At 34.1% G+C, this 13,156-nt stretch overlaps 1 protein-coding gene and 1 long non-coding RNA gene across 5 annotated transcripts; both read right to left on the reverse strand.

Annotated features, from left to right (window-relative positions):
- Positions 1 to 2,555: 2,555 nt before the first annotated feature.
- On the reverse strand, positions 2,556 to 11,702 carry LOC101735329 (katanin p80 WD40 repeat-containing subunit B1). 4 transcript variants are annotated; one of them, XM_004927462.3, is made up of 16 exons: positions 11,337 to 11,702; positions 11,101 to 11,231; positions 10,417 to 10,750; positions 9,775 to 9,973; positions 9,526 to 9,676; positions 9,237 to 9,411; positions 8,410 to 8,544; positions 8,278 to 8,334; positions 7,313 to 7,501; positions 7,050 to 7,193; positions 6,474 to 6,576; positions 6,063 to 6,198; positions 4,598 to 4,738; positions 4,032 to 4,144; positions 3,447 to 3,521; positions 2,556 to 3,362 (listed from the first exon to the last, which is right to left on the reverse strand). In XM_004927462.3, exons 1-16 carry the CDS (start codon positions 11,365 to 11,367, stop codon positions 3,107 to 3,109), a joined length of 2,370 nt encoding a protein of 789 aa, XP_004927519.1. In that variant the 5' UTR covers positions 11,368 to 11,702; the 3' UTR covers positions 2,556 to 3,106. The 4 variants fall into 4 exon arrangements, with proteins under 4 accessions (XP_004927519.1, XP_004927520.1, XP_021204553.1 ...); XM_004927463.5 differs by lacking the exon at positions 8,410 to 8,544; XM_021348878.3 differs by lacking the exon at positions 7,050 to 7,193.
- A 185-nt stretch (positions 11,703 to 11,887) lies between these two features.
- Positions 11,888 to 12,807, reverse strand: LOC134198774 (uncharacterized). Its single transcript, XR_009972964.1, has 2 exons — positions 12,178 to 12,807; positions 11,888 to 12,092 (listed from the first exon to the last, which is right to left on the reverse strand). It is a non-coding gene; the product is annotated as an uncharacterized LOC134198774 (long non-coding RNA).
- Positions 12,808 to 13,156: the final 349 nt, after the last annotated feature.

Here is a 13,156-nt window from a genome sequence, read left to right on the forward strand (position 1 = left end):
AATGCTAATAACACTTTTTTTTACGAGTGTACATGCGCGAAAGTTCACCTGCGGCTATATTCAGACTCGCCAAGTTACGTCGGTCGTATTGTACTTAGGTACGAACTTAAATATTTTAATGACACATGAACCGTTTCATAGATAATACACATATTTTGAGGCGTTATTCATAGATTATACACGCGTTATTGTCACATTTGTCATTTGTCATTGAAGTATGAAACCTAATGGTTAATGGTCGCAGTAAAAAACATTTATATTTTTAATTATTTTAATAAAATATAAGACTTCTTAAATAAACTGTATACTGACGGACTACATTACTGATCTTGGCGTACTAGACCATCATAATGGCCGGTGTTAAGAAAAAACCTCAACTTCCAAAATCTGTTTTGGATATGAAATTTATGAAAAAAACCAAAGAACGGTTAGAACGTGAATTGGAAGACACTCAAGATCATGGTAGTTTATACTCGAACATTATCACAAACGCAATGAGATCAGCATCCGGAAACTATGTCACTGAAGCAAGCTTTATCTTCTGTGAAAACCTAATGGAAGGAAGGTTATCTTTTAAAGGCATGAACCCAGAAATTGAAAGATTAATGGAACAAGAAAAGCTAAAGGAAATACCCAGTGGTGAAATGCAAAAAGATATTCCTGATGACATTCTAGCAAAGAAATTTCAAGCATTCAACAAAAGAAAAAGGGCTTCGAGCACTCCTAGTAAATATACAATGGTAAAAAAAAAGAAATCACATTAGTGAAGTTATTTATTCTATAGAAATTATTTTAAGCCAACGTTAATTCGTTAGCTTTGTTTTGAAGATATGTTAAAGCAAAATCTTAATAGGAAATAATGTCAATAATAATTTGGGGAGTAAATTGAAATTTTAAAAATATGCACTTGTAACTTATTACATGCCCAGGTATTCATACCACAAATTTTATTACTATATTGGGCCTGACAAAATACACTTATGACCAAGTTCCAATGGTAACCCACAAATTCTCAAACTCAATAAAAGTGTTGGAAGAATCTGTTAAATAATGGTAATTCAGATAACTGAGAAGATAAAACATGTTTTAAACATTGCATTTGTTTCAAACAAATGTAATATATTTACTTTCTATATTATACAAGACACTTGATGTGCTTATAACTGCGGTGCTGTGTTCAATTTTCACAGGAAGGTACCAATTTGTTTAATGAAATTCATACTTAACTATAGTAGAATTATTTTGTCCGTGCAGTTTGGGTCATAAAAAATTTGAGCGGTGAAGCGAGTATTTCGCTCTCTCTTCCACTCACGAGTCTTATGGACGGGCATAGTGATATGTATTATTGTTGTCGATAAGTGTTATCAATAGTGTATTTAGTTTTGTCATTTTGTGGGTTAGTGATAAAAATGAAAGAAATAACAACTAATCGAACACTTACACCACATATAGCCGCAGCAAGTTAACGAGAACGGCAGAAATTAACACTTTGTAACTTTTCGGGATTTATTCTTATTTCAGTGAAATTTTTTAACATATTGTTGATTACAACACGTGCAAATATTATTTTGAATAAATTATGCCGTTTTGATATAAAACAAAGGAGTATCCATTGTTTCACTAAATAAATTCAGAGAACGAATGCATAAAAACACATTACTCTTTGACATAATGTACTATAATTTGCAGGTAAGTACAAATGACTCTTAACATAACAATGTCTCACTACCCTTCGTATACCGCCCCGCCGCCGTGTACCTGCCTTCGATGACTCATTTGTTTTTATCGATAATGGTGTTGCGCCCGCGCAACATGCTCACCGCCCTAGCCGGGCTATGTTTTATGACCCAAACTGCACCAACAAAATAATTTACTATAGTGGAAGGAATAATAACATGAAACAAATGAAATCTTCAGAAATCAGGATTTGCATAATTACTGGCAGTATTTTTTTTTCCTACCTGAGCTAGCCTTGAGAGGCTATTTAAGCGGAACCTTAACTAGTAGGTGAGCTCACGGGGCTCAAACCTGAGGACGTTGCTAATACGGACCCTAGCAAGAGCCGTGCTTCGCAGAATCTACCACCGGATCGGAAACGCGACCCACTGAGAAACTCAGTGGGCTGTATCTGAGGGTTAATTTACTCGTCGAGCCCTTCGTCGCAAGCGACGGGTTCGGCGAGAACGGTGACCGGTGCTTGAGGTACCTAAAAGCACCGTTAGTGGATCGGGTGGATCCGAAATGACTTGTTTGGGGTGACGTCGACTGCTTTCCATTCTTTCTGCAGGATCGGGAATGTACTGGCAGTATTATGCATTGTAAGCCTAAAGAATTCCTGTGTTCCAGTTTGAAGGGATATGTTATTCTATACAATTAAAACTGAGACATATCTTAGACAAGGTAGCATTCACATTGCAATGTTTATGGGCTCAGATAACCACTTAACTGCAAGCAGGGTCATTCACCAGTCTAACTTAGTGTATTTGTTGAAAAAAAAGTGGCCTTATATATTATGGATTTTGTTTGTAAAGTTAAGGTGACAATAAAAAAATAAGATTATCCCATTTTTTATTGTGTTAAGCTTTCCTTATTAGTTAATAGTTTATATTGTGTAAATACAAATAGCTGCTTTTAAAAGTGTGAGCATTTTTTATTTATATGAAGTTAAAATTTTCATTATACATATTATTTCATAATAATTATATCACTTTGAATATTTCATAATAGTCAATTTAATGTTTTAATTAAAATTTTATATCTGTATATATTATATTTAGATATTTTTAAAGATTTATTTTGTTCATCAATTGCTTGAAGAGAAATGGCCAAATACAGTGTGTGGTTATAATAAAAATTTATTCTTGTTTCCTCACAAACTGACAATGTTCTCATTAATCAAAATTAATTTTCTTCAATCAAACTGAATTAGGTCAAAAATTTAACATCTTGTATTTGTCCTATTGTATATATTTATGATTTGTCAAAATTTATTACTGTTCAAAAATTCATTATAAAAATATGTCTTTGTATCATCATACTTTAGTCTTTCGCCTTATTTATTCAGAGTACTGATTGATACTTATATATGATGACGAAAGCAGTTGAATCAATCTAAACCCTGTTGCATCAAGGTGTGAAGGTCTCTGAAGGCAGCGCCAAGTCTACCTTGAAGTGTCTGGCGCTTAAGTAAGAAGGCTCGGACATCAAGCAAGAGTCGATGTATTTGCATACACTTTGAATATCGTTCTTCACGAGGTATGTCTACCCCAAGAGTTCTCACAGGAGCACTCACATTCGCTCGAACCACCGAGGAGAAGTTGCGCACTATGAGTCTTAATGCATTACAACCACATTGCATGTATCTGAAAGAATATTAAAAAAATATAGATTTAAATATATGTAGTTTTTTTTTCTTGAGCAGTTACGACAATTTAAAATGTACTTACGATTCATATTTGCTTTGTAGGAGTTCAAATATTTTGGGCAACATTAATAAACATATATCCAAATTCCACAGAGACCTAGAAAATATAATAATATTAAAAACTAAATAAGATAAAATATGAAAAAGAAAATATATAATAATACTAGCTGACCCGGCAACATTGTTTTGCCATATATAAGATTTCTAGGGAATTTCTAGTGTAGAAAAAAAAAACTAACTTATTGTAAGTGTGTAAGGATGTGGTAAATGAGTGAAACAGGTATGTAGTGCTGTGAATGATGAGGGAATATATAATAAAAATAACAAAACCTCATTCAACCACATAATATCTCATTATAACAAAAAAAATATGTCCAAATAAAAAAAAATGTTAGGGGTGGACAACCCTAATCACTTAGGGGTATGAAAAATAGATAGTAGCCGATTCTCAGGCTTACTGAATATGCATAAAAAATTTCATGAGAATCGGTCAAGCGGTTTCGGAGGAGTATGGGAACGAACATTGTGACACGAGAATTTTATATATTAAATACATAATGACATTATTAATAAATAAGAACAGTAATTTACAATTAAAAAATCTTACGGTTTATGTGCCATGACATTCAAGATATCCAGGATCACTGAAGTGTCTTCCAGAGCAATGACAGATTCTAAAGCTGTTTTTAAACTCTTATTTACTCTCACTGAATGAAATATCTAAAATTGATTAAATATAATTAACAACTAGTAAAATTTTGCTACACATTGCGGAGGGTATTACCGAATATGTGAAATACCATTAATTGTTAAACATGCTTGATTACCAAATACGACATCCGAGTATGTTAGAAATTTTTTAACTACTATCTGAACATAACAGTTAACAAGTGATTATTATTATCGTAGGTACTCATCGTACTCATAAAAATATGCAATTAATAGTGTATTTCTGTTATTCATTTTAATTAGTTTTGTACTACCTGCCATTAAACTAATTAATGCCCAATTTAGCTGATTTTGTTTTCTCATATGTGTTTAAGGTACAAAGTACATTCTATTTTCGATTTTGGGAATTAACAAGTTTATAAAAAAAAACTTCTAATACATGATTGATATTTGAATGATTTTGAATATTTTTAAACAAATTATATATTTAATTAAGTTAATTACCTGTAAAGCTCTCTGCCTCGCAGTGAGCACGGCCATCATAGAGTCGTGTCCCCGCATCATGACGCCGAGGACTTCCTGCTCGCTAGGCTCCACGACTACTCCGCGTGGCCCGCGTCTGGTCCCACCCTCGCGCACTCCTCGCTGAATACGTTAATTTTAAGATAAACTTAAGGCGATAGTGGCCGAAATATTATTCGAATATATATATATATAAATATATATATATATTCGAACACCGTTGCATCGCTATATATTCGTATATAGCGATGTAACGCTGATTGTAACTATACTGAGACTTTAGAACTTATATCTCAAGGTGTGTGGCGCATTTACGTTGTAGATGTCTATGGATTCCAGTAACCACTTAACACCAGGTGGGTTGAGTTCGTAAACACATCTAGGCAATAAAATAAAAATAAAAAAACTTGCTTTAGTTAGACGATTCATCATAAAATTAAGAGTTGGTTTCGGATTCATTTTCACATGCTTACTGACATCAGTGTGCTTAGTGAGAGTTTTTTAACGTTCTCGATAACGTAAAAGTTACCTGAAATTTGTATGTAGCTGGAACAGTGCCCCTAGCGGCAAACATAGGCAAATGCTCTATACAAATTTGACTTAACTTTTACGCTATAGAGAACGTTCAAAAACTCGCACTAAGCACACTGACTCGTCAAGTCTGTCCGATTATTTATTCAGTATTCTCGCCTAATTTTGTTGCCCTGCCAGTTGCGCGCACGAATGTGCTTTGGTTCTTCCCGTGTAATTTTAATTTCGTAAACATTAGTCTAGAATAATGTGAGTATTACGACTAGGTGGGCAGCAGTGGCATTTTTGTATCTAGGAACTCTAGATAAACGTTAAGTCACTTGCCAATTTAACAAATGATTATATAAAATATGAACAGATGAAACGGTTGACCAAGTTAAATAGTGACAAAAACATTTATGTCCCAGGAAATCTTAGTGACAAATACTGCGAGATTTTTTATAATTTATTTTATAGTGTTGGCGAGGCGTTTTATAAACGTAAACTGTGATGTATTACTATTATGACTATTTATGTCGACAGGTTCTACGTTCTTGTTTGAAGATTAAGGCTGCAAAATGTGGTTATATTACAATACAATTGGGATTCCGACCTCATGTTTCAAGGTGGATGACTTGTTTCAAGTATCACCTATGGACTGCATTAATAAATAAGAATCCAGATTGACTACGAGCCCAGCTAAAGTAATAAGAATTATTAAATACCAAACCTAAAAACGACAGAAACGTGTCAAATTCTCAAGAAACTGAAACAATAAATAAATAGTTTCATTTCCTAATTCGAAATTGAATAGGATTTTGTGTGTACCCTACGCAACACCACTGATAAAAACACAAACTGAAAAACTGTTGTGTTGATACATCAAATCAAGTTTGGATGTAACGATGAAAACAAACTTAATGGAGTATTTACTTACGGGTAAAAACTCATCTAAGTCGAGCCCAACCGGCCTGTCTGTGTTGTACGGAATAAATTCTGGCTCAGACTCACGGTCCGCAGCGTCTACACTTCGGTTTACTGTCACATTATCATGAACGCTGTCAACCCGGCGTCTGAAAAATTCAAACAACTTTTATAGAGATGATTCAATTAATAGATTAACACAAGTGCACGGTTAATAAGCCAGCGGCTTGGCTGTACTCCTGGTAATGACGATGTCCACGAGCGACGGTGTCTACTTACAATTTGATGGGCCGTATGCTCGTATGCCTAAAAGGGCAATAAAAAAAAAAAAGATTACTTACAACGGCAAAAAAAATATGTTTATGCTGTGAATAGGTTTGCAAATAATAAAACGGTAACTGAAATAATTAATCAATTTCTTTACCTCGACGTTTCACTCGAAGTTCGTGTGAAAGATAACGATCTGGGACCTAATGATGGCGGGCCCAACGACATGTCACTATTACTGGGTCTAAGGTTACTTGTGGCTAGAAAAAAAAACAAATATCTTAAGATCGAATTATATTTTTTCCAGTCTTTAAATGCATGATAGAGAAACACGATGAGGCCTAAATAAATAAAAGTACAGTGAGCTACAGAAGTGTTTAGATACTTTTAATGATTTGGTTAGTTCGATGAATCTTGATACTTGAATCGAAGTTAATAAAGATAAAATAGATGATGGTTTTATTCAATAGATGATAATAGAAAATATTTAACGAAAGAGTTTTTTTTTAATTACCCTGCAAGTTAACACAATGTCTTCGTTTTTTTTTTTATATTTAAGAGATATATACATTATGCCTGTGTGTTCGTAGTATTGATATTGTGCAAATTAGCCGCTGTGTGCATATTCTTCAGACAAAATAAAGTTAGCAGAATTGTGTTAATAAGTGCGCAGATAAGAGAGACTTATCGAAACATCCTCTGTCAGTTAATAGTTAAACCAAATAAAACTTACTCAAGTCTGTAGATGATTTAGTTTCTTTGTATGAATTATGTCTATTGAGTGAACTTGACGTTATACTATTGGCAGTGTAATCTCTCAAGGTTGATGTTGGAGATGTAGCAAACATTTTCTCTTCTTTAGTGTTGTCCATCACCCCTGAAGCGTAAGCAATAATATGCTTATATACATACTTATGAGATCGCGAAGAAATAATAGCGATACATAAACATTATCCATTTTGTATTTGTCCCAAAAAAAAAATCATTTGCACTTACTAGTAAAGCTCTCAGTTTTCTTTTCAATCACTGTATAGTGTTCTTTAGTGGAAGTGGGTATCCGTGAATAATGCTCAGTACGATGTCGTTGCGGCGGCGAGGGTATAGGCAGCGGTCGTGATGGTTCACTCAGTACCAGCTCACGAAGCGTGTCACTTACTACGGTATCCTTCTCCACCGACTCGTGTCCTGGGCAACCATTATAAAATCGTTCATCATTATGGGTGTAGATGCATATTGGTAAATTAACTGAGTGTAATGTTTGGCCTGGAATTGTTTACTCAATGTTGAATGTATAAAACGCCCGCAGTACTTCTAAGGACACACGTTTTGAAAGGAATTTCACTATGAAGAGATAACATCCTGTATCAAAAAACAAACCCGCAAATATTCTTGATTCAGTCAAGTCAATTCTTGTTTCGGTTTAAAGGGTGAGACTGCCATTATGGAATTCACTTGAGACTTCGGCCTCGTGTCTCTGGATGGATGACGGCATTAAGCTTGTGTCTGTGGTCTCCGGGTTAACTTTACACTAGGTGAGCCGTGAGCTCGTTCACTCATCTAAGCAACATGAAACTAAGCCGCCTTGCATTCTTATATTATACTAGCCGTACTCGCCCGCTTCCCTGGGCATTTAAAATTAACATTATTATTTATTGTCATTATCATTAGGCAGTCCAACACTCATATAAATATTAGACTATCCATTAAGTACATATATTTTCTACATGAATACCATTCAAGTCAATCGGATGCATGGTTCAGTAGTTATAACGGAACATCCGTAAAAACCACTGTAGATTTATATATTAGTATAGAGTATAGATTATATAGCATTACAAAACCAACGAAAAATATTTTTTTCATTATTAATATTATTTCATTAATTAGTATCGAGGCTTTTAAACTCTAGAGTGGTTGGATTTCGTTGTCCCGGAGGGTGTAAATTAGTCGTAGTGTCGTACCTGATAATGAATAATCATCGGAAGATAAACTTGTTGCTGGAGGCGGCGTTCTATTCACTGAAAATGATATTCATATGTTAACGCAACATATTTTAAATTATATGTATATGTAAAGCCTATGCCGACACTCACATGCTCGGGAGGGACGAAATATTTCAGTGTAGTCATTAAAATTTGATATGACTGCGCCTGAATCCTCATCAGCTTCTGTACCTGATGTTGATTCTTCGGCAGTTTTCTCGTCTAAAAGTGTTGGTCTATGTAAAACTGAAAAGTTATGCTTATATTAAAAACTGTTCAACCTTTATATAGCAGTAGTTATCAAAGAGAGAAGAGGAAAAAACTGTCTTCAGTAACTGGTTATGTTTGTTCGATTGATATACAGACTTTAGCATTATAAAACAAATCTATACAATACCTCTATTAGAATAAATAAATTTGGAATGTTGGTTCTATTGAACGAGCTTGAATTTAATTTGGGAGTACAGGAGCTGAATACTGCTATATAATTAAAAGACTTTCAACTAGACATGCAGCATGCAAATGCAGAGCTATGAATATCACAATGAAACACTATTAACATAACTTATACTTATTATTTAACAGTATTACATAATTATTGATTGTTTATTTGTTATGGATGAAAGTAGGTGTTATCGTATATAGTAATTATAGTAGTTATGTAGTATAAGACTGTTTTACTGATAATAGAAAGTGAAAACTTGGTTTAGGACTCAGGAAATACTTGAAGGTGAATTCTTTGCAGTTTCATGATATATGGAAAATATGGTTTCTACCACATACTAGGGATGTACAACGCTGCAAAGTTTCACTAAATAAACATTCAATTAAGATTTACTATGATTTCAATTTTATTTGTTGGGAATTGTTAGCATCCAATTCACAGGGAAAATCTGTAGCCCATTGGAGAATATTGGTAACAGTTGCTCATAAAATACCTTCTTTTTGTGGTTTTTCTTTTGAGAAACTTTTACGAACAGAGTGTCCTTTTTGAAATGGCGATAGATCTCTAATGATCGGAGGAGAAACCGGCGGAGGTCCACCAAATGGATGAACTTTGCTCAAGTCCACAACTGTTAACACAACATATGTTGAATGAAATGATGCAGCAATCTGGAAAATTATTATTTCAAATTTTACTTTTTAAATCATTGCATGACTAAATATCATTTGAAGAAACTAAAGGATTACAATTCAGAACTACTTGTGTGTGAACAACATACATACCAATTGTGTATGAGCCACTGTTAAATCATGAATCTGACCCCAATGTCCAGTTACAGTGTCCATTACTCGAGCAGGTTCCCAACCGATCACATGCAGGCCGTCATTAGCACACCCAAGCAAAGTTCCACCATCTTCACTGAATACCATGTGCCTAAATGTAATGTAATGAACTGAGTGTTGATTTTTTTTTTTACATATATTGTCATTCGAGATTGAGCTTCCTGCTACATTATTTAACAATCTGGGTACCTGATAGATGTGTTATCCTTTTGAAACTTGGAGACCAGTTGAAATTTTTCCATATCCCAAAAATTTACTGTCCTGTCCGTGCTGCAACTTGCAAGCAGGAATTCATGTGGATGAAATTTGACTGAAGTCACAGCTGAAGTGTGTTCAGTGAACTCTTGTAGTACTTTACCTATGCGGACATCCCACACTTTCACAATACCTGTAGTCCATGTGATAGAAAAAAAAACAATATTTGGTTCAAGTTATTTAACATTAAAATAATAATAATAATGATAGTTTCATTGCCCAGGAAATCAGTGACCCTAACTACTGTACTATAGAGTCCAGCTGTGATTCAGTGTGTTGGTTAGTTATACAGTACAGTCTATAATGACAAAATGAAGTAAGTGACAAACTTTTCATGCTAAGCAGATGTCATCAGCACTAAAGTTTTCAAAAATAAGTAACTTTCAATTTCTTTTTGTAATGAGTTTAATAAAAAAAGAAAGCTAGAAGTGCAGATATTTATTTATAAATCACCTGGACCAACATAACACATACATGTTAAAAACAGTATCACAATAAAAAGCTATCACTGAATTTTGGATGTGAGATCTGTCTGTGTTATTTCCAACTAAACTAGAAAAAATTAAGATAATTTACCATCTTCACATGCAGATGCAATCCACTGTCCATCGGGACTAAACTGCAGGCTATTGACAGCAAGTCTATGACTAGAATAAGTTACAATACATCCTCTCTTTCTAGTGTCCCATAGTTTAACATTACTGTCACAAGAACCTGTAGTTAGATAATCACCATATGGGTGAAAATCCATACACTTAATGGCTCCTTTGTGCCCTGTGAATGTTCTTAACAGTTTAGCAGCTTCCAAATCCCAAATTTTTAAGGCACCAGTTTGTGAACCAGCACATACTAAGTCTTCTGAATGACCAAAACACACACATTCTACAGGGGTTGTATGTCCACTAAGACTCTGAAACCAATATATATTTTTTAAGTTTAGACTATTCCATCTTTAGTGTTATCCTGGCAAATATGATAGGACTGAAACTCTACATAAGGTCGGGAAAAAGAAAAGCAAGAAATACCAATTGAAATTGAAAATAATAGTCCTGCAATTCCTACTATCAAGCCAGAAGCATTAAAGGTTTTCAGTGTGCACAGGCAGGATGATAGTACCATATACCTCAACAACAGTAATGAACCAATTGATATCAAAATCTATGCTTGATTTTCATAGCATTATTTTTTCTTTTAACTAGAAAGTTATTCATAAATATAGTTTACATTTATTAAAACACAAGTAACAGATAAATCACTTACCATTAAACAACTTTGTCTTCCAATTGCCCATAAATTTACTTTTTTGTCATCTCCTCCAGTTGCTAAAACCTGATTGGACTTATGTCCCATTGCTAGGCAATTGACATTTGCTTTGTGTGCAACAAATTCTTCTGTAAATTAAAAGTGAGTTATGGCAATTCATATGCTTATTATGGTAATAAATATATTAAATACTCAATCTTATTGATGAATTATGACGACGTTCCAATACTAACGTAGTTTCCATGATCTTCGGGTAGCTTCCATTGTAATTAATAAATTATTACGAGAACTCCATGAAAAGAATTTCAAGCTTCAAGACAATTAATGTTTGGGTTACAATATTTATAAATAAAATTTGAGAGTATTGTGCTGAAAAAATATTTCTAGCAATATGTAATTAAAAACACTTTACTGTCACTTAGAGTATTTTGTCGCTTTTATGAAATTTATTCATTCGAATGGCGTGTACTATACATTAAATCCACTGTAACCTAGATTTTAATATTGAATTTTGACTAAATCTGACGCATTTTGATTTTTTAGATTTGACAATTCATTTCATTTTATGACATAAATGTCCCAAACCCGAACCTTAAATTTTTTTAAGAGATTTTATGACCTGGTAACTAAGATCTTTAAGTCATGTCTTATTTTATTTTACATTGTTATTTTTATGAAAAATGATATGGTGGGAAATGAAATTAAATGAAGATAATTAATTTGAGACATTAATCAACTGGGATGAAATGAGATGAGATGAGATGATATGGAATAAAATATAATCTTAATAAGATGGTCATTTTTTATTGAGATTTTTTCTGCGGACTTTTTGGATGATCCTCCTTGATCGTTCCTGCACCCACATCACCCCTACCCTGTGTGGCAGGGAGCTTCTGCCTGGGTAGTTGGGTTTGCCCCGAGGCCCGTTCCGTACCCCCGAAAGGGGGTACGACGACCCTTCTTCTTACATAGTGACGTCATTCCCGATCCTGCGGACAGAATGGAAAGCAGTCGACGTCGCCCCAAACACGTCATTTCGGATCCTCCTGATCCACTAACGGTGCTTTTAGGTACCTCAAGCACCGGTCATCGTTCTCGTCGAACCCGTCGCTTGCGACGAAGGGCTCGACGATTAAATTAACCCTCAGACACAGCCGACTGAGTTTCTCGCCTGATCTTCTCAGTGGGTCGCGTTTCCGATCCGGTGGTAGATTCTGCGAAGCACAGCTCTTGCTAGGGTTCGTGTTAGCAACATCATCAGGTTTGAGCCTCGTGAGCTCACCTACTAGTTAAGGCAACGCTGATATAGTCTCTCAAGGCTATCAGCTAAGGTAGGAAAAAAAAACGTAGTGAATATCATGTAAAAAAAATGACAATATAAATAATGCTCCACTTCGGATATCATCAAATTATACGATTTGAATTTGATTATACGATTGATTTAATTTTATTACAAAATACTAGAAACCACTGAAATTTCTATGCTGGTTAATATTCAATATCATTAAAAATAACTGAGTTTATTAAAACCGCACTAATCGTACTTTAACGACTAATTGGCCGTCTTCACTGATATTTTTTTGTTGAAGTATTGTTGAAGTTTGTTGAATTTTCAATATTTTTTTGATCTACATTAGAAATAACTAAACAGTATAAAAGCACATGTTAACAAAATGCTAGTGAATACGGCCATTGCCAGCTGACTGACAAAACCGGTGCATGCGCAATGTAGGTGTGAGGTGATGGTTTGCTAGATATAAAATAATTAATAATTGGGAATTTCATTGTTTTTATGATCGAACAATCGCGAACGTTGAACAAACGATATTGATCAAAATTAATCAATCTGAGCGATAAAAATAAAGATATCTAGTAAAAGGGGCCAACTTAAGGGTGATCATTTGTTTAATTAATTATAAATAAATAAAAGACGAACAAACAAATTTTACATTTTAAGATGAACGAACAAACGACGAACAAATAAAAAAAATAAAAAAAAATGTGAATATCAAAAAAAGTGGAGCCAAATTCAGTGAGCCAATAAGTTATGGCT

This window comes from Bombyx mori, chromosome 4 (genome assembly GCF_030269925.1).
Source record: "Bombyx mori chromosome 4, ASM3026992v2".
NCBI classification, from domain to species: Eukaryota; Metazoa; Arthropoda; class Insecta; order Lepidoptera; family Bombycidae; genus Bombyx; species Bombyx mori.

Excerpts from the sequence above, each read along its gene's own strand:
- LOC101735329 (XM_004927462.3), bottom strand. The coding sequence starts at position 11,367 with ATGGAAGCTACCCGAAGATCATGGAAACTAC. Across the intron at positions 10,751-11,100 it reads GAAGACAAAGTTGTTTAATG|AGTCTTAGTGGACATACAAC; the intron begins GTAAGTGATTTA and ends TATTGGTTTCAG. Across the intron at positions 6,577-7,049 it reads TAAATCATCTACAGACTTGA|CCACAAGTAACCTTAGACCC; the intron begins GTAAGTTTTATT and ends TTTTTTTTCTAG.